At 37.7% G+C, this 21,773-nt stretch overlaps 1 protein-coding gene across 2 annotated transcripts in view; it reads left to right on the top strand.

Moving 5' to 3' along the window:
* Window positions 1-15,100, top strand: part of LOC134669956 (uncharacterized) — a 110,053-nt gene extending 94,953 nt beyond the window's left edge. For both annotated transcript variants that reach the window (XM_063527591.1, XM_063527592.1), the window contains exons 5-6: window positions 9,216-9,338; window positions 11,151-15,100. In XM_063527591.1, coding sequence (XP_063383661.1) covers window positions 9,216-9,338; window positions 11,151-12,152 — 1,125 coding nt within the window. In that variant the 3' untranslated portion in view covers window positions 12,153-15,100. The remainder of the gene's footprint in view (window positions 1-9,215; window positions 9,339-11,150) is intronic.
* The last annotated feature ends 6,673 nt before the right edge of the window (window positions 15,101-21,773 follow it).

Below are 21,773 nucleotides of genomic sequence, written 5' to 3'. Positions count from 1 at the left end.
GGGTTTTTGGCAGCGGGATCGTGAGGCTCTAAAATTACAATCAGAGGAACGTATTCTGCAATTTGTTACAAGGAGGAATTCTCCAAAAATTGCACAAAACTTAAAGTTCGTTCAACGTATCAGAGTAAATATGAAATGCCTAAATATAGGTAGATTCTTGTGTCGCACACTCATAATCATAACTCGTGAATAGGGGCCCGATTCGGATTTTGAAATAGACATATATTAGATATCTTTTAGACATCACCAAGATACGATAACGATATGTTTAAGATCTAACCTGTCAAATTTGACATTTGCGCGAATCTGGAGATACTCTTGAACGATTTCCACAGGATATGACTTAGAGATCCAATTCACATCTAATAGATATCTTACTCTATCTAACGTAAAAGTAACATTGGTTGCCCGAATTGCGCTGCAAAGAGAACTAGTTGATATCTAAACTATAACGTATCTAGAATGGATCTAGTACGTGTCGTCTCTTGTGAATATCTTGAAGTTCGGATACGGCAGTAGGTGTCAATAGTGCTTCAGAGGGTAACATCCTGAGAGCAGTCAATGAACCATCACGGAGGCGAATGAGGCGTCTTCACGTATTTTGTTTTATTAGCTACTTATGTGTCGAGGGTCGTACTTGCGGTAATTTTTCTCTTCCTGGGTGATATTACCGGTACCCGGTACCGGTACATTTGACTATAAATATGTATAACTACAATTAAGATAACTAAAGCTACAAAATTGAAAAAATCTACCTATCAAAATTTTGCGCCCTTGGTAGGGTGCCCATCACGTAGTTATTTTTAGTTTTATATTCATTTTATAACACTTATTATACCGGGTGTGGCCTGTAATATGAGCAAAAAATTTAACTGTAGACTGTACTCCTCATACTGAGCAACATTTGTTCAGCAACTTTTAAAAATAACTTGTGGTTTGATTTTAAATACACTAAGACACAATGTATTGCGAATTTTGTTATGTTTAAGGCGTGACAAGCAACGTCACAATGATATGTCATATTGAAGATAATATTTATTTTGTATGAAAATAAGAGAGCATTCATACTTCATAATTTTTAAAAGTTGATGAACAAAAGTTTGAGTTTGTCACCGTTTGAGGAGTACAATCTATGTTTTAATTATTTGCTCGTGTTACAGGCCACACCCGGTATAATAAATGAGGTCGATCCATAAATATGTATAGTCAAATAAAATGTATGTAAGCTGCACGCACGCTCTTGCTGTATGTAAGCTGTTTGTAGTAAATAGAATCTTATCTTGTCAGGCTTTAGAAACAACACAGGTATCACTAATAGGTACCTATCTCCAACCGTAAATAGGATCGCGAAAACAATTTAGCGACAATAAATTCTCTTAGACTTAATTATTTAATTAAACTGTACTTAAGACCCGCGTGCCGGCGACACTTCTTATTGCTGGCTTTATTTGTACTTGAATACATTTTAATAAGAGGATATTTAATTGTTACGAGAGTAAGACATTCAATTAAGTATTCTGATTTCAAGACGGTTTAACGAAATGACAGATAAAATAAGCGGTTTTGCCTTTTGTATTAAGAATTTTTATAAAAAAGTATTACACTTCAGATTTCAGTAGATAGGATAGGTAAAAATACGAAAATATAAAAAATAATTAGGGTACCTTTCTACGGAGGCAAAGTTGAGATAGGATGAGATGAGAAAAGCATGACTCACGTTAGACCGGGCCGTGTTCGGACCGGAGCTTCCGGCGGTTACTTTTCTATAACATGACAGGTGATCACGTGATGCTTTCCACAGAAAACGGTGCGCCGGAAGCTCCGGCCCGGACAAGGCCCGGTCTAACGTGAGTCCTATATGCGGTGATTCCAAATAGCATTGGTGCTCCTCTCCACTCCGCTGGATTACAGCCAATGTTATTCGTTGATTGCCGCACTTTTAGGTACTTAGGTCTTATCTCTGTCTCGGTGGAATGGCAGTCTGATGCTGGGCTACGGAGCAACACCAGAGGCACATGCTTAACTGGGCATGCACACAACTAGCGGGGTGCTTGCTGTGACTCATCTGTACCAGGCGTGGCTCACTCCGTGATTTCTCGTCGCTTTGCTACAGGTAGCTAAAGTACATCCGTTCCTATCTCTAAAACAATTTAGCGACAATAAATTCTCTTAGACTTAATTATTTAATTAAACTGTACTTAAGACCCGCGTGCCGACGACACTTCTTATTGCTGGCTTTATTTGTACTTGAATACATTTTAATAAGAGGATATTTAATTGTTACGAGAGTAAGACATTCAATTAAGAATTCTGATTTCAAGACGGTTTAAAGAAATGACAGATAAAATAAGCGGTTTTGCCTTTTGTATTAAGAATTTTTATAAAAAAGTATTACACTTCAGATTTCAGTAGATAGGATAGGTAAAAATACGAAAATATAAAAAATAATTAGGGTACCTTTCTACGGAGGCAAAGTTGAGATAGGATGAGATGAGAAAAGCATGACTCACGTTAGACCGGGCCGTGTTCGGACCGGAGCTTCCGGCGGTTACTTTTCTATAACATGACAGGTGATCACGTGATGCTTTCCACAGAAAACGGTGCGCCGGAAGCTCCGGCTCGGACAAGGCCCGGTCTAACGTGAGTCCTATATGCGGTGATTCCAAATAGCATTGGTGCTCCTCTCCACTCCGCTGGATTACAGCCAATGTTATTCGTTGATTGCCGCACTTTTAGGTACTTAGGTCTTATCTCTGTCTCGGTGGAATGGCAGTCTGATGCTGGGCTACGGAGCAACACCAGAGGCACATGCTTAACTGGGCATGCACACAACTAGCGGGGTGCTTGCTGTGACTCATCTGTACCAGGCGTGGCTCACTCCGTGATTTCTCGTCGCTTTGCTACAGGTAGCTAAAGTACATCCGTTCCTATCTCAATTTTGGGGAAAGCCATAAGCCGCGCGTGGCGCTGTCGCCACCTAGCGGCCATGTCTGTGCTGATCTGTGCAGTGAGTCTTCTGTACCTAGTACTATTATTTATTCTGTGTCCATACACAAAAAGAGACAGAGGTGTGCAAGATTTGTCTTTGACGTGTGTCATTTTCTATGTATTTGTGTCGTCATTACTCATTGGATTTTGTATGTAGTGAGTGAGAAGTGCGACTGTGTGCACGTTTCCCCCCGCAAAAAATGGCAGGATGATTTGTACGGTAAGTTATCGCTTGGGCTCCTCTCTTCCGACGTGTCGGATGCCGGTGTTGCTCAAAGTGGTGGGCCATCTGCTTAATATGTGGAATAAACTTTCTGAATGGCCCAGGGTTGTAGTTCCCAAAATTGCCTCACGAAGACCCATAAACAGTTTTATGTATTTTTTATGAGTGATATTATCACTAGTCGCGTCATAAAAGTTTTCTCGTAATTCTAATTTGAGGAACTTGCTTGTGACAAGGCTTGAGATGTAGTCACTTAAAGAGCCCGTCAACGTGCACACTAGCGCCACCGCTATTTAAATAAAATTTAACGAAAGATATTCAAGAAAGGGGGCCGCTAAGTACTATATTTTGTATTAAAATGCCTTTTGAATAGGTACATCAAACTAGTTTGTATGTTGCTGGATTCGTCAATCTATGCGTCCAAAGTTAACACGGCCGTTTTTGTTTTAAGTTCATAGATCGACGAATCCAGCAACATAAAAACTAGTCTCATGTATTCAAAAGATACTTATATCCACATGTCTACAATCACCAGAAATTTTATTCCGTTACATCTCAGCTAATACAAATACCTCAAACTCCCGAAGAGCATCTGAAAATAATTGGAGGTTACGGGCACGTTTTTGATGGAGTTTTCTGAAAGGAAATAAATATAATTCCTCCTTGTTACCCCTCCACTTTTTCTTAAGCTATTTATTATTCTATGCAAAACGTCCCGACCAGAACCATATTAGGGTTCCGTACCTCAAGAGGAAAAAACGGAACCCTTTTAGGATCACTCGTGCATCTGTCTGTCTGTCCGACCATTCCCCTTTATCTCTGAAACTATTGGGTCTAAAATTTTGAAAAAATACACAAAATAGCACTTTACCTATACATAGATGACAGGAAAACCCATTAGAAATGTGCAGTCAAGCGTGAGTCGGACTTATGTACGGAACCCTAAAAGCGCGAGCCCGACTCGCACTTCACCGTTTTTTTTTTTATTTCGTTACGTCATATCAATTTGTGTTGCTTAAGAGGGAAGAAGAGCTTTGCCAACCTAGGTACTTACTTTTTTGATGAAATTTCCATTTCGGGAGAAAACGGTTTTCCTAGACCGGTTCAGCGGTTTAAGCGTGAAGCGAACAGACAGACACAGACAGATTTACTTTAATTAGCAGGGATAGAGATGCAGAAAGTAAAACATTTCTTATATTAGGTACAAGATTGAGTTGATTCTTAACAAAACTGAGAAGAAATCATCATCATGCTTAAGAATTATTAAAAAAATGCTATAATAATAAATTGTTTCGAACTCGAAGATACCTGAAAACAAACTCATTCAAAACAATTTAATTAAGGATGACTTTTTAATTTACCGAAATATTCAACAATTATAAAACGAAAAACTTAAAATTTACCCATGTATTTTGGTTTACGATCCAAAATCCATAAACAACTTAACACGGGTGCCGATTTTTGAAAATCTCAGCGATGTTAATCCATTTGTTTTCAAATGCTCACAAACTTAATGCTCGTTGCAATGTCAACGGGCAGTAACCTAACCCCAAATACTGCCATCTCATTCTAAAACAGCGTATGTCTCAGTGAAATCGTTACAGACTTAAGTTTTTTAACTTTCTGGAATTAACAGCCACAACCGAAATAATCGTCGCTAAAACAATAACTACGAAACCCACGCCAAAATAATAACTAACAAGAAAAAAAACTAAGCAGAAAGTTCCAAAAGCGCATCTGCGCGGGCGTGGGAGGGGAGTGCGGGGGGAGGGCGCGCGGGCGCAGCGGCGTTGCCAAAAATCTAGTCAAACTGGCTCGTATAGTGCAACGCACTTCGGCAATGGTGCGTGAGGTTAGGGGATGCAAGGAGAGGATGTTGGAGCTGTTCAGGAGCATTTGGAAAATGAGTGTCTCTTTCTCAAAAGGGAGAATGTCCTTTTGTCGTGCATTATTATCGGAGTGGACGTGGTCGTCGTGATAAGATGATAATGTGGCTGTGGTCGCTACGAGTAGATAGGTAGTACATCATTTAATAATTGTTGCTTTTACCTTCTACAATGCGCCTTCATCTAGTGAAAAAAATCACTGTTTCGGGCAAGGCTCGAACTCGGGGCTCAGGATCGTTTCTCCACTTTTCATTTAAGTATTTCTAAAGATTCTAAGATTTATTTGATCAACATGGCTAAGCTTCTAAGCTTAGTAGTATTATTTTGCAGAAGTTTCTGACTAAAACAAATTTAAAATAGTCTACAATTTAAATTATGCTATTCGATTAGTGCCGCACGTTGAACAAATTGTAGCAAAAATGTGGAAAAATTAAATCGTTTCATAATATAATTTCCTTAATGTTGCAAATGAGTGCCTAAGAAGGTACAGTAAATTCTATGGAATTAATCAACGTATCAGTACATATCCTCCTAAGGCCCAGTCATACAAATGCAAAATGCCAAATTTGCCAATTTGAACCTACAATGTAAGAAATAGAGTTGATTTTGCGTTGTTCAAAAATTTAACGAAACAAAGCAAAAGCAATTTTGTTCCAATCGAATATGATTTAAATTTCATTGAACTGAATAAGTACTATAAGTAGGACCTTGGGACTTAGGAGGCTATAGTTAAGTCACATTTTTGGCTGTCTCTTAATATTGCGGATACCTAATTTATTTCAACAATGAATAGCCAATATTTTATATGCGGAATCTGGCGTGATACTCGTATCACTCAAAGATCGAACTCAGGATCGAGCAAAAAGACGTGCTCTTGGCCAAGACTCATTTTGGGTCATCGCACTAGCCAAGTAAGTAAGTAGTAGGTATATGAGTAATACGATCTTTATTTCTCTACAAACAATCTACGAAATTCTCTTTTGTTGAGTGCTCGGAAATAGAGCATTCACAAAGTTAACAATATAAAAAAATCTTATCTTCAAGCTTACACTTACACACGTATACCGAATAACATCTTCACACCTCCCCTGTCCGGTCGTTAGATCATCGTACATCGAGAAGTAGGTGCATCTAAAAAGTGCAACTCGACGGCCGAAAACGGAGCCGACGACCGGCCGACGACCCCTTAGACTTTAGGCACCTAGGTGTTTGAGTTCGAGTGCTGGTCGTTATCTTTTTTTGGTCGCTTGATGTATGTGTGTGTGCGGTGAGGAGAAAAATATTTCGGGAGACTAGGTTGCTCGGGTTTGTGTGTGTGGGTGGTTTTGAGTTGCAATGTTGAGGGGGGTGGACAGTGGTGAAGTTTTACAGTGGGATATTTAGGTATTAGGCACCTAGGCGTTTGAGTTCGAGGCGATAAATATCTTTTTGGTCATCGGTATGTGTGAGTGCGGATGTATGAATAAGGAGAAAAATGACTATGGGAGACTAGGATGGGTTAGTTTGGGTGTGTGGGTGGCTTAGAGTTGCAATGTTGAGAGAGATGATGAAGTCTTTATTTACATAGGCTATTTAAGATATTAGATTTTTTGAAAACTGCGTCACTAAAATGATTTTTAATAGGTATTTAATATATTTATTATTGTATATCGTTGTCTGAGTATCCACAACACAAGCCTTCTTGAGCTTACCGTGGGGCTTAGTCAATTTGTGTAAAAATGTCCTATAATATTTATTTATTTATTTTTATTTATTTATACATATGTTAGTTTCGAAGGTATGTATCTGGGCCTTAGTTGGCTGAAAATAATTGCTTTGATTTGATTGATTTGACTACACTACTATATAAATATTTTTATTATTCATTTTATACAATCATAATATTACACATCATTAATACAATTATTTAAAAAAAAACCCTAATAATAATTCAAATAAAACTTAACCTTCACAAATCTTAAAATAACCCACCCTGCATCGTACCTGGCTCAAAGGTCCCCATAATGCCTGCAGCATTCCCCCGCTGAACTGCTATGGAGACCTGTTGAACCAAGTACGACCCAGAGCGAGGATTACCACCTCTCTCCCGCAAACGCCGGCCTATTTCCCCAAAAAAACACATTAGTATATGACATTTATTTCTGTTTAAAATAAGTAATAATAAATTTAATAATTTTGAAAAAAAAATACAAATATATTGACAGGCAAAGAACCTTACCTACCTATATATCTGTAGGGATCAATGTGAGCAGACCAGTGGAGCAGACCCACTCACGCGTCCCTGAAAAGGGTCGTAAAAAAGTCTTCACCACTATCTTTGATGGCGTAAGGGTCAATTAGTTTTGGTCCAGCCAAATAATACCTTTAAAAATTATGGCCTCTGTTGCAATTGATAGGAATTAGCGATTCAGTTTTTGAAATAATTATTCAGTCTATAATAATATGAGACTTTCATAGAAACTGAAAAAGATAGGCAGGGTGATATGCACGCTATAGGAGGAGGAACAAGGAGCTTAATCAAGAAGACAGTCGGAGGTACATCGACAAACCCATGATAATCTACCCATATATTAAGGGGCTTTGTTTGATGTCATATTTTTAATGTATTATTATGCTTTGTGTTAATAAAATAAATTCTAAATGAAAATAAAAAATAATCGGGATGATAGATGCTACGAAAAGTCGGATGACTATTTCCATACAATACTTAAGTTTCGATTAGCGTTGCAGACTTTTCTTGGTCTAACTCTAAACAGTTGTTTCCTGATTTGTACTGCAGATAATCATTGCTAAACTTGTTTACTTATACCATAGGTACATACATTATTTATTACTGCGTAAATAGAAGTGTCACATGCTCGTTCCTCAATTTTTAATCTTTCGGGAAAATCTTGCAAAGAGTTATTTCCACAGCCCGACCATTTGCAAAGAACAAAGTTTGATAATACACATCGCAATGTATCGCGGTCATTATCGCGGTTCTCTTATGACATGGAACATAGCGTGGGCGAAGGTGAACGATTCGTCAATAGGCACAAGTCATTAACAGCTCCGAAAATGCAAACGGCAGTTTTCTTTGTGTTGCAATCCTTTTTGAGCTCAAGGCTGACGGAGCGAAAACGGTTCTTTTTGCAGCCTAATATTAATTACAAGTTACAATGAACTGACGGTAAGGTTCCCTGGCGGTCAAACTAGAAATGACCTCTCATCCAGCGCCATGTTTATCAAAAGCTTGTAACTTGTAATACAAGTGGAAGTCACTTTCTAACAAAAGCTGTCAAAAAGAGACTTCCGCTTGTATTACAAGTTACAAGCTTTTGATAAACAGGACACTGCTCAGCCTACATATTGACGGCAGCGCCAATGATCGTCATTTATTTTAGTTGATAAATGATGGCCCACTTTGAAACTTAAGGCGGCTGTCGGTCGAATGATACCAGTTCTGTCGCTGTAACCTGAAAAGGCGTAAAATACATGCGTATTATATGTATATAAAGCCCTTTTAGATGTGAAATAGTGTAGTGTTTGGGAGCAGAAATGAAGGGCTCTATATGTGGCAGGTATTAATGATGTCTTGGGCTCGCTTAACAAAAGCTTGTGACTTGTAGTACATATACAATCATTTTTTAAGTCCTTTTATTGTTTTTGAAACTAGCAGAACTGGGAGAGTGTGAATTCTTTCAGGAAATTATAACTAGTGCATTTTTAACAGAATTTGTGACGGAATTTAAGAATAATGTAACATTGAAGTAGCCATAGTGTACTGAAGTATGTTATTGTTATTTGTTAATGCTAAACATCACCTTTTAATTTTGATTAATTGACAGAAAGTTTTTATTCCAACAACTCATTAATTAAATACGGCATCTGACTACTTCATTGATCAAAATTTTTGTCCGTACAGTATCCACAGCCCTTAAATAAAATTATAACCCTATATACTGCGTCAAGCAGATCTTGTCAGTAGAAAAAGGCGGTAAATTTGAAAAATGTAGGCGCGAAAGGATATCGTCCCATAGAAAATTTGAATTTCGCGCCTTTTTCTACTGACAAGATTTGCTTGACCATCTATAGATACCCAAAATATCAAAAATAAAAGATACATACCTTGTCCACAGCTCAAGTCACCAAGCGAGGACACGAGGGACGGAGTACCCGTGGACAGCACCCCGGCCAACGGCTCCATCATCACCATGACCTTGAAGAACAACCATCTCATTGTTGAGACTGAGGAGAGAAATGTAAGTTACCCCTACTGCGTGAAATAAACAAATATTTGTTTAAAGGACCCCGCAGCAAACATAGGGAAACGTGGTTTCAGTTAAATCTCACGGAATTTTAGTATGATGTTAATTTGGCTCTCCTGATTATTTTTTGTATGGGCACAACTCTCTCAGAAGTATATTTTCAGAAAAAATCAAGTATATAATTTTCTATTTACGCGACATGTTTTCTAAAATCGATGTATTGTTATGACTTATGACACGCACTGACAGTTACTGACGTTATAAGGTGAAGCCACCAACTGTGAAGAGGAGGAATTACGTAAAAATGGCTAACAAACACATATTTTGTACAAAACATTTACATTGATTATTTCTGAAAGTATACTTCTGAGAGAGTTGTGCCCATACTAAAAAATAATCACGAGAGCCAAATTAACATCATACTAAAACTTCGTGAAATTTAACTGAAACCACTTTTTCCCTATATTTGCTGCGGGGTCCGTTGAACTTTAAAAGCTGTCAATCATCTGTCAATGATCTACCTTTGAGATGACAATGCTTTAGCATGGCATTGTAGGTTGAAGCTTCAAGGCGTTCCCCAAATCTTGTACCGAAGGTGGAGAAAACTTTCGGAACAGGTAAGTTAAAGACTGTCAATAGAGTTGAATATCGTATCCGTCATATATGGCATTGTATGCGGTAAAGGTTAACCCTTTAAGGGTTAACAGGGGACTTAGCCAAGATGACAATAGTTGATAGAAAAAGTTAATCGAAACTTAAATAATGTGTAGCATTTCGTAGTAGGTGTCATTAAGATTTTTTTTCTTGATCGATATTAATCTTTCGTTTACTATTTAGACGACAATGGTCGGCCGAAGGGCCCGAAACGCCCATAGCGACGAAAAATTCAAATAAGTGAAACCTTTCCTTTCGTATGACATTTATCGATATCCGATTTTCATTTTGGCTAGGCGCTGTTTATCAATTTTTTTATTATTATCAATGTGTCATGGCTATTGAAGATACTTATTTTATTAAACTGGGCATTATCGTATTTTCGTACATCTCAGCAAAATTGAATAGCTACTTAATGTTAATTTCTAATAGTTAGTTAATTCTTTAATAGGTAATGTGTAAAAAATAGATACATACCATGGTATAATAATATACTCCGCCTGGTACTCTCTTCCTGACTTTTCTAGGTCTCCTGACTGACACAAGCCTACGTCATCATGCGACAGGGCTATGTGATAATATGCGATAGCGCTATATATAGCGGCCATGTTATTGTGACGTAGGCTTGTGTCACTCTGGGAAGAGAAGACCATGTTTTATTAGACTATGGATACATACCAATTGTATTTCCTTTATCATGTTTTAAATGAAATATCTTCTGCAATGTAGTGATAATTAGGTAAAGATAAGATAAGATTACCTATATTTAGTTTAGTTAGCTATCATAACACGACTTACACGTTTTGAAATATAATAGCGTATTCTCTTTTACTTAATGAAAGCTTCTGAAAGTAAGACCCAATTACTATTGTTCCAAACTTAAACGTTTCTCTTGTGACTGTAGGTAACTAAATTAAATACTTCAGCCAATTTGTTTCTTCTTACAAAAGTTAAATTGGAGTTCGTACCTATGTTCATTTTCTTTTATAAATTTTAGCAAAGAAGGAAACATTAACGTTGCTCCATGTAACTTTTGCTTTAAATTTGCAAACTTAAGAGCATTAACTAATCGTAAATAAAATCATAATAACGAGTTTGTCGAAGTCTCAATCCAATAAACATAAAGTAAATACAGAATTATGTGTTTTTCAGGATATAACCAAAAACGGGCGCGAGACGAAAATGAAGTACTCTCCCGACAACGACGGAATCTTCGTCGTCGAGGTCCAACAGTCCACGGCATATCGTCCCAACAACAAGTCGTTGCAGAACTCTCCTCCTCACGACCCTCAGATCTCCACCAATCAGGCGCTCATCCATCGAGTGCCAGAAGAACCTGAATTAAAGACAATCGAAGAAGATAACATCAGTGGAAAATTAAGAGAAAAGGCCCTCGCCTTATCAAGTACCGGACTCTCAATATCCGATCTAAGCATGTCTTCTATTGGCTCCCACAACGTCAGCTACTCATATGGAAGTCAGATTGGCTACGAACAAGGCCCTTTCGGGTACCCAATATACGCTGGCTACGATATACCTAAAGAAGATATAGGAGATGGAATTATCCATGACAGCTCAAGAGAACCTCTCATCACAAAAACCCCTACAGACCCAGACAAGCCTGTAGTCACAGCAGCTATATTCAAACAGGATTCAATTATTGGCAACGATGCGCTGCAAGGTCCTGGATATTGCATCGAAGGCTCTACTGACGGACCTTTGCTCTCCGACGTCCAAGCCAGGGAAGTCAGCTTGCAACATATACATGATCAAATGGAGAAAAAATTAGAAAACGGTACGGCAGTTATCGTCTCAGAAATAATTGAGAGCCCAAAAAAGACTTTCAACAGAGCCGATAGTCTGCCCGTGCGGTTAGAAGAAGAAAAAGTTCCAGATGTGATAGAGAAGAATGTGGCGATGGAGACTATTAAAGAAGACGACGCACCCTCGAAAGATGCGTTAAAAGGCAAACGAGCTTCACTTCCTATTATAAGAACAGAGATGTACGAGTCTGTTAAAGATGCAATAAGACCCTCAGGTTCTCCTAAATTTGAGAAATTTTCCAACGACATCTCACCGGGAGACGCTGATCTCCCACCACCGATGATTACCATAACGGAGGAAGAATGTGGCAAGTCTGAAAATGGTAGTTAATTAAGTTTTGAATAAATTTTATCTATGTAAATAGATGTAAGTTAAATTGTGATTAGGATGGTGAAGGAAAGATTTCAATGAGTGATTACGAAAGTATATTAGGAACGAGTACTGTAATTGAAAACACGTTGCCTAGTGTAGCATCTAGGTAGACTTCGTATTCTGATTTTGTTTTCTTTTCTATAGATAATCAAAAATTACTTTGTCAATTTCATCAAGAAAACAGTTTTTGGATACTCAAGGGTTTTCAGGGACTAAGTTGTAAATATTTGACACTGAAATACTGGACAAAAGAATCTCAACTCACAGTATCAAAACAGAGTTGAAGATTTGCTTTATTATAGGCAACAAAAATGAGATAAAAAATATACCTAGTTAATACGTTTTTCTCAAGAAATTCTGAGAGTTAAAATATGAAAATTCTTTAAGTACATTCCAAAAATAAACTGGAGCATTGTGTATGAATTAGTCGGAGACAAATTAGTACCCCATTTTGTAGATATTGAATGTAAACTAGGTTATTATCAAAGTATTTAAAGTTATAATAGTAGGTAGCGATCTGATTGCGACGTTGATTTGTGATCCCGTTTTTGTTTAGTAGGCAGTTTATGATGACCTAATAACTGGTCGTCTGCTGGCCTTATGTTTTTGCATTGTGGTTAACAAGTCGTCAGTCAACAGTATGTACTGATGTGCCGTCAGAAACTTTATGAAATTGTGAAGTTGTCCCATGGTATAATTTCAGGAATTTCTCAAATGTTTGTATGGGAATCGAAATTTTCCATTTCCAAAATGAAAGTTTACTTTGTATCCGGTGAAATTTTCGAACTTTTTGATAACTTTTAGCAACTTGCACATCTGTAGTCAACAGACTTTTGTGATGAAGCCACTGTTTATATAGTAATCAACAAAATAATTAATACTCTTTTGCTGCTCTAATGTACCACAAATGCATTTCAATGTAAGTAAAAAAACGTGTGATGAATTAGCAGTGAAGTGACATTCCCAAATATATTTTTTAGCTCAAATGCCATTAATCACTTCATAGTTATTGTAGTTAGACTATTATAAATAACTTTAGTTTCATCATTGTTCAAATTCTAAACTAGTTCCTGGCTCGCGTCCTTTACCTTTTTGTCTAGTTCTAGATGCCTAATGTATGTAAATGAATAAGTGAAAGATATGTTGTTTTCTAGATTACTGGTTACTTCAAATTTGTTCTTAGGTATTACATTTTTACCTGTAAAACTCATTGTAGGTTTCATGTTTTCATTAAGAACTTCTTTGTCAGTTACCAGATTTCTAATATATGTCAAGACATAGTTCCTATGTAACTTTTCGATGTTTTTCTCTTTTGATAATTACTCTCTCTCTCAGTTGCTACACTTTTCATTACCGGTTTTAAACTTAGGCTCCTCTACGTTCAAACTTTAGCTGTCTAAAATAGTAGACATTTTATAGCAATATTCTTTAAATTCAAAATCTGTTTTTGGGATATTACCTTTATGGAAATCTGGTACCTTAAGAGAATCCTATACCTTAATGCATCTTTCATTCATAAATATGTATTTATATTATTTAAAACCATCTCCATTTACCTACTTTAACCGACATAACTAAAATTAGCCTTAAATATAACATTTGTTATTAAATAAGTAAATATAATGGAGGAATTGAATTTTTATCTATAAAAGGTAAAAATTAATTTAAATGAAATGTTATGAATTTGCTATTTTTAATAAGTTTTTATTAGGCAAATGCATGTTTAAATATTCAAAGATATTTATGATTATTAAAAGGTCCTCAATGTTTAACTTTATACAAGCATAATTATTCAGAGTAAGACCAAGATAAGTCTGCAACGATTTTGATAGGACACGCAGTGTGCAGTTATTTTAAACGTCAAACTTCTATGAAATTATGACGTATACATATAACATTTGCACTGGGTGTGCTATCAAAATCTTTGCAGACTTCATCTCAGCCATAACACGTCCACTGCTTAGGCCTCCCCCTTGGACCTCCATACGTGCCGGTTGGAAGCGACCCGCATCCAGCGTCTTCCGGCGACCTTAACAAGATCGTCTGTCCATCTTGTGGGTGGACGTCCTACGCTGCGCTTGCTAGTCCGTGGTCTCCACTCGAGCACTTTTCGACCCCATCGGCCATCTTCTCTGCGTGCAATGTGGCCTGCCCATTGCCACTTCAGCTTGCTAATCCGGTGGGCTATGTCGGTGACTTTAGTTCGTCTACGGATCTCCTCATTTCTGATTCGATCACGTAGAGAAACTCCGAGCATAGCCCTCTCCATAGTTCGTTGAGCGACTTTGAGTGTTGAGATGAGGCCGATAGTGAAAGACCACGTTTCGGAGCCGTAAGTCATCACTGGTAACACACATTGATTAAAGACTTTCGTCTTGAGGCACTGAGGTATGTCGGACGAAAAGACATTACGTAGTTTCCCGAACGCTGCCCAACCGAGTTGGATTCGGCGGTTGACCTCTTTCTCGAAGTTGGACCTACCTAATTGGACTACTTGTCCTAGGTAGATGTACGAGTCAACAACTTCGAGTACCGAGTTCCCAGTTTTGAGTTTGCAGGCTTGTCTTGGTCTAACTCTAACTGATTTTGCTTGTCTTTCGGCATCGTTAAGGATCTTTTTAGTAAAATATTGCAGTAGCATATATAATAATGTAGATATATTATATGTCTCTTCGGTTTTAGGTTTAGAGCCGTCCGCAAGAATCGAACATTTTATGTGCCAAAGCAAAATTTATATACTTTATTCGGTATAAAATATGAATTTATCTATGTAGTATTGTTTGAGTATGAATCTCATAGGTAGTTTTAACGATCGTATTAGGTATTTTCTTTGCATAACTAATGTAATACCTATTTTTGTTTATAGTTACTTTTATAAATAAATTTGAAGTAATTTGCAAAATAAACGTGTGTATTTATTTCTTGCTACCAGTACCAGGCGTGGCTCACTCCGCGATTTCGTCGCTTTGCTACAGGTAGCCGAATGTCCATCCGTTCGACCCCAATTTTGGGGTTTGCCATAAGCCGCGCGTGGCGCTGTCGCCACCTAGCGGCCATATCTGTGCTGATCGTGACAGACGCGTTTTGTTAGTGAGTGAGTCTTCTGTACCTAGTACTATTATTTATTCTGTGCCAGTACTGCTACCACCAGTTTGGCACTCAGCTGATATATTCGCTAACGTCTGTGTAACTTACTTTCTTTACATCTCGCTCGCACTAATGCCAGTACGAGCGGGATGCATTGAAAGTAAGCTACGCACACGCTAGCAAATATGTCAGTGTCAGATTAGTGTCAAGCTCGTGGTAAGGCTAAAGGTGACAGTCCATTTCCAACGACAGCTGCACTACTGTTAATTTTACTATGGAAATTGACAATAACAGCGACGCGTTTAGTACTAACTAGTACCGTCAACTGCTACAACTTTACCAACACGTTTCAACAATGCCTGTTTAGATAAGTCACCACGTGTTATTGCGGTGTCTTCAAAACTTTGACAGCGACTGCTTCCAAAACTAGTAGTGTTGCCACAAAAAAAAAAAATGGGTTGCCAGATAAATCGAGTCGTTTCTCCTATTATTAGAAGTGAAAATAAGATAACGGTTTAGTAGAAATTTAAATTTTATCTAAACAGGCATTGTTGGAACGTGTTGGTAAAGTTGCAGCAGTTGACGGTAGTGCAGCTGCAGTCAGAAATGGAATGTTACTATAAAGTGTTAATATATGTTTCTGTCAAAAATAGTGACTTACATTTCGTCAGTCATGGATTTATTTCAATTAATTTCAAATTTAATTGATCGTTATTTATTGTGGACTTGGATCTGTCATCCCTGTTTTTATTTAATTGTTTAACCATTTTTGCACTAAAGGAAACCTTACAGTATAAAAGGCGGAGTTTTCCTCCAGAATAACCGATAAATAACAGAGATAAAATGAGAAAAACACCTAATTACTAAATTTTACCTGAAAAATTATGTAAACAATATAAAAATAATGCAACAGACTACAAAAAAGATTAAAGTCAATGACAAGATATACATATTAAAAATAATTCAAGCTATAATAATTATATGTTATTCAATCATAGTTAAAGTGTTATTAAAAGAACTAAAGTGACATCTAATGCAAATACTCCACAACTACATAACCGCTGGTGGCAGTGGTGGCATCATGAAAATTGCGGAAAATACACAACAGATGGAGGAAAATCAAAAAAGGTGACATCTTTCGCAGGGTGGGTGTAACTGTTATCACATAATACTAGTAACGACATCTGACGGGTGGAGAAAGAAGGAAAATAGAGGGATGCAGGAAAGTTTGTTCGTCTTTTGAGTAGGGCGGGAAATGTTCGTGGTTCCGGGAAATGTTAACAGATGGCGCGTTTGGAGACAAGGTAAGTATTAGAAAAATATACAAAATGTTATACACATCTTAAGGTTTTGTAATGTAATGTATGATTTAAAAAACATATTAATAAATTGCAGAAATTAATGAACAAAGCATAACAACTTGAAATTGAAAATTACAAATATCACAATTAGTGATGTTATTAAAATCGTACATACCTATCAAATTATCGAGTTCGTGCCATTTCGTTTTGATTCGACATGAAATAACATTATGATGAAATTCAGCAGATAATTAAATGGAAAATAAATGTTGACATTACAAATGGCATATCAGTTTCCATTTGATATTAGTGCAAAATGCTCTCACTTACTTATATTATATACAGGGTGTTACTGACCATGGGGCTTTAAATCCAGGGCTCGATTCTACTCGCTAAACTGAGCTACTTTTATTCTGGCACCAACCCCGAAATCCCGAATTTTTTTTTTACTTTTTCATACATTTTGGCTGATCAGATGTGGACGTTTTCTATGGAAGCCAAAAAATTTTTCCCGATTTTAGGGTTGGTCACATAGTAAAAGTAGCTCAGTTTATCGAGTAAAATCAAGCCCTGGAATTAAAGCCCCATGGTCACATGCTGTACTTCTAACGTTAAATACTATCGGAAAGCACAGTTTTTGAAACGAACCCACCGCCAAAAAGCCGCTCCCATACAATTAAAGTTATAGTCTCATTTTAAAATGACATGCTTAAAATGCATGAAATTTGGCATGAACATTTTACATTTTTTGTATGGGGCCCAATACATACCAAGACTCTTCTAGTCTTCTCTTTTCCGCACAGACTCTACTCGTTCTAATTTCTTTGTTTTGTGTGTATGTGAGTGTACTATTAAAGGGGCTTAAGTAGGTACTTATAGGTAGTACTAGTATAGGTATACATCTATATGTATTCCTATACTACCTACCTATGTCCTACCTGCCTATGTAGTTCTCTAAGCTAATCATATTTTATGGATTATTTTTCATAATGAAATGAGCGCCCAACCATAAGACGATTTTTGTCCGATTAATAAGGATTATTATGGTGTTTTTAAATACTGCCTAGTAAATGATGTTGATGACTATTAATCTGAGAGAGACTAAAGAGTAATTCATTGGTATTACCAAAGACATATGTAACTTTGTAAAAGATGAATAAAGTCTAAGGAAAAAACGTGCCTCGGAAATCAAGAAAAAGTCATTCTCGGATGGATGCCGCATACACCTTTAGGGCCCCCCCACATCTGGCGTCTTTCGAGCGTCGGCGTCTACAATTCTATGGCCGATGTCGACGCAACGTCGACGCAGCGTCGACGCAACTGCGCAGCGACGTCATTTTTCATAGCGCTGGACCGACGCCGACAGACGCCGACGCTCGAAAGATGCCAGATGTGGGGGGGGCCCTTAGCCAATGCTCGGCTAGATGGTGCGACGACACCGTTTCATATTTAACAATTTTAACACATAGATATCAATGAATGAACATGGATCAAAATGATATAAAAATAATAAAATGATTTATCCATATAAGTATATACATTTTATTGATAATTTTATACGTTTTCATTTTGAGTTTTAGTCGTGTGTCGATAGATGGTAGTAAATTTACTGTGACTACAAAATTTACAATGACGGGCCCCTCTATACTATGGAAGGTAGTCTACACTCCATACTCTATACTATCTACCTATTCTTTTTGATAAAGGTACCTACCACAGTCGTACAAACATACAATATTCCAGTAAAAAAAGGTAAGCCTTCGAAGTTAAAAACTAGATACAATGGACCCATCTCTAACAATAATTTTGAATTCAACGAATTTATTTTGACTAAGTATATTTTAATATAATTTTCTTGATACGACCACGGGGACAACGTCGGAGGTAAATTTTAAAACTTAATTATACCCGATTAAGGATAACATTCCATTTCTGACCGCAGCTGCACTACTGGTACTGAACGCGTCGGTGTTATTGTCAATTTCCATAGTAAAATGAACGGTAGTGCAGCTGTCGTTGGAAATGGACTGTCACCTTAAGTCTCGTTCTGGTAAGTAATACCTAATGAGTAAAAATCGTGAAAGTTTAAATCAATATTAAAAAACCAGACAAGTTCGAGTAGGACTCGTCCACCGAGGGTTACGTACTAATTTAACTTACTATTTTGACTAATTATATCGTAATTTTTTTATGGGTTTCAGATTTTTCCCTGCCAAATTTCATAATCCTAGGTCAACCAGAAGTACCCTATCAATTTCGATTCCCTTCAGCGTGTCGAAATATACGTTTTGTACGTACTGTAGACCTGAGTACAGACAAACGGACGGACGGGCAACAAAGTGATCCTATAAGGGTTTCGTTTTGTCCTTTTGACATACGGATCCCTAAAACACATTAAAACGCCTGCTTAGTACCTATTTATCGCAAGCAAACATCACAAAGCTAACGTAACGTATCTACTTCAACATCACTCAAGCTAAGTATCAAATAAAACATCCGAATAGAAATCCTAAAAGGGACCTCTAATGATTCGTATTTCGCACACGGCCGTAATGCGTGCCTTCGGACATATTTAAAACGCAAACTTTTCCTCCGCCTGACCCCCTTTTTGGTAGTTAGCAGGGAAAAACGAGAAAAAAGATCCCTTTGGAGTGGGGTAAAAAATGCGTAGTTTTAGCTAATCTGCATGCCCGGGTTTAAACCGGGGGGCGGTTTTAGGCTTTTTAACACTGTACAAAAATGAGGTGGGCGCGGGGTGTGTGTTGTATTATGTGCGAATCTATTTATGTGCGTTTCCCCCCGCGTTAATATGTGTTGTCATGGCAACGGACCGATTACTGCATCTCTACTCGATTTTTCGCCGCTTTTTCGTTGTAATCAAATGAGGTGCCGTGTGTGTTAAGGGGGGGGAGGGAGGGTGGCGCGTGTTCTCAATTATCCGCAGTGAATCAATAGCGGCATGAGGGTAGTTCAGATGTCGGTGACGCACGTAATCCCGCCTTTTTATCTGTTGAATTTTTGGGAGCGTTTGCTGAGGCTCCTATTTTGTGTCGCCTTTAAATTTGTGATGCCGGGTTTCTAAAATACGGTCTTTCTAAAATAACGAAACGAAAGCAAATACGATTTAAGTATAATGTTTAAAAGTAGATTTTTAACCAAGGAATGAAAAGCACTCATTTCTGCCGAGGTAGTTTGGCGCTCGAATGCAGTGAGAGCCTTCTAAAAAAATAACATTCATAAGCGAAAATCTGAAAATAATAAACAGCATTTCACCATTTACACCCTAAGTGACACACATCTTTATTGCTGAATGTCGTCACTACTTTGAAAAAATCTCGTATCTCGCACTGCTACTCAAAGTTAAAACGCAGTAACTTTGTATGCATACCATATATAGTTACCACAGTCATTTTTATTTTTATTGACAGAATAAGATATGAGTTTTTTTCAAAGTAGTCACGATGTACTTCTTCTCATTTGTATGTCCATTCTACTTCTTCTCGAGTTCTTTCTAATGAAGCTAAACTCGATGTGTTTGTTCTTCCATCGAGGAGTTCCTTGGGTTACCTTCCGCCTGCATCATCAGATCAGCTGCATGTTAGTATATCATTGAATTGTCATCAGAATTACGGAAGTACTCCAAATTTCAACTGAAACAGATACTAGGAAATCGGCGCAATTCGGGAAATGAATTAGACTTTCACTAGATATGAAATAGTAACGATATGTGACGTTCCACAGAAAAAGGTACCTTATGGTGGTTGGCGCATACGCTGTTATTAACGTCGCTCCAATATTATTGCGGCCATAAGGTACCTTTTTTCATGGAACGACATATATCGTTACTATTTCATATCTAGTGAATGTCTAATTCATTTCCCGAATCGCGCCGATTGGCCCAAATTTAAAGTTGCAAGATTTGAAGCACATACGCAGTGAAGCTAAATAAGAGTGACATTCCATTTCCAACTGCATCTGTTCATTTTACTATGGAAACGCGTCGCTGTCATTGTCAATTTCCATAGAAAATGAACAGTATTGCAGCTGCAGTTGGAAATGGAATGTCACTTTAAAAGTGTAATTTATACGCAAACGTAGCGCAAAATCGAAATATTTCAACCATGGAATAACCGTCGGTGTGAAAGCAAATATAACCAATTTAGAATAGCATAGAGCAAACTGCAAATTGCCTGTAACACGATCCGGATTCACTCTCAGTTTCGGGCGTTGTCTATGCAACTAGTATTTAACCCGTATTTTTTTTCCTTTTTTTACATTCAACAGCGGGAACAAATGGATTTCGTGTTTGGGAAATTGTTTCATATTTGTTACACATTTTACATGTCACATTGTACATGTTATCTACTAAAATATTTATTAATAACAAACAAAATAAAAAAAGAACTAAATGTTAAAATTAAAACTAAACTAAAACAAATCTTGTGCGTTTGTACACTGACATTCCGGATGAAAAACAGTATGGGGTCGGCAACTATTAAAGGTTTCCTATCAAAGATTGTCATCTAGGCTAGATCCCCTGGGTGCGTAGCCAACATGCTAATCGTTTACACTCCGTAGCAAACGAAACACAACTAATCGCAGTGTTCACGCCACCACTGCGTGAAGACGGAGGACGATTCCGGGCTGCGGGGCGCGGGCGGCGGGCACCGGCGCCGGAGCGGCGCGGCCGCCGTCTCCCCTCTCCCACTCCACGAACGACCGGCATCACACCATGTCGCGTCCGCGCATCAAGCGCCTGTATTTTTACATTTTTTACTAATATACTTCATTTACTGTGTACAGGGTTGTTTTGTTTGCTGCCATCAGCCCCAATCCTGCACAAGTTGGCGACCGTGACAGAACTTAATATTGAAAGTAACAAATCAAAAAGACAAGTAACTTTGCTCAATAATATAACTTCAAGTGCCTCTGATTGCTGCACAATTAAAATTAAATCCAGATTTAATTCATATACTGTTGAAGTAACTTGCATCATTACGGAAGCGGTTTCTGACAATGTACCCAATGTGGATCTAAATCTAGACGAATTGAACCTACCTAACAATATACGCTTGGCGGACCCCCTGTTTTATAAAAGTGACAAAGTTGATATTCTTATCTGGGCCGACATAATGTGGAATATTGTTAAGGCTGGGTGTCAAAGGACGCTAGGCAAAAACGGGCCTACGCT

The sequence above is a fragment of the Cydia fagiglandana genome, chromosome 13 (assembly GCF_963556715.1).
Source record: "Cydia fagiglandana chromosome 13, ilCydFagi1.1, whole genome shotgun sequence".
NCBI lineage: Eukaryota > Metazoa > Arthropoda > Insecta > Lepidoptera > Tortricidae > Cydia > Cydia fagiglandana.
Note: the sequence above shows the minus strand (reverse complement) of the source record. Positions and strands in the feature narration are given on the sequence as shown.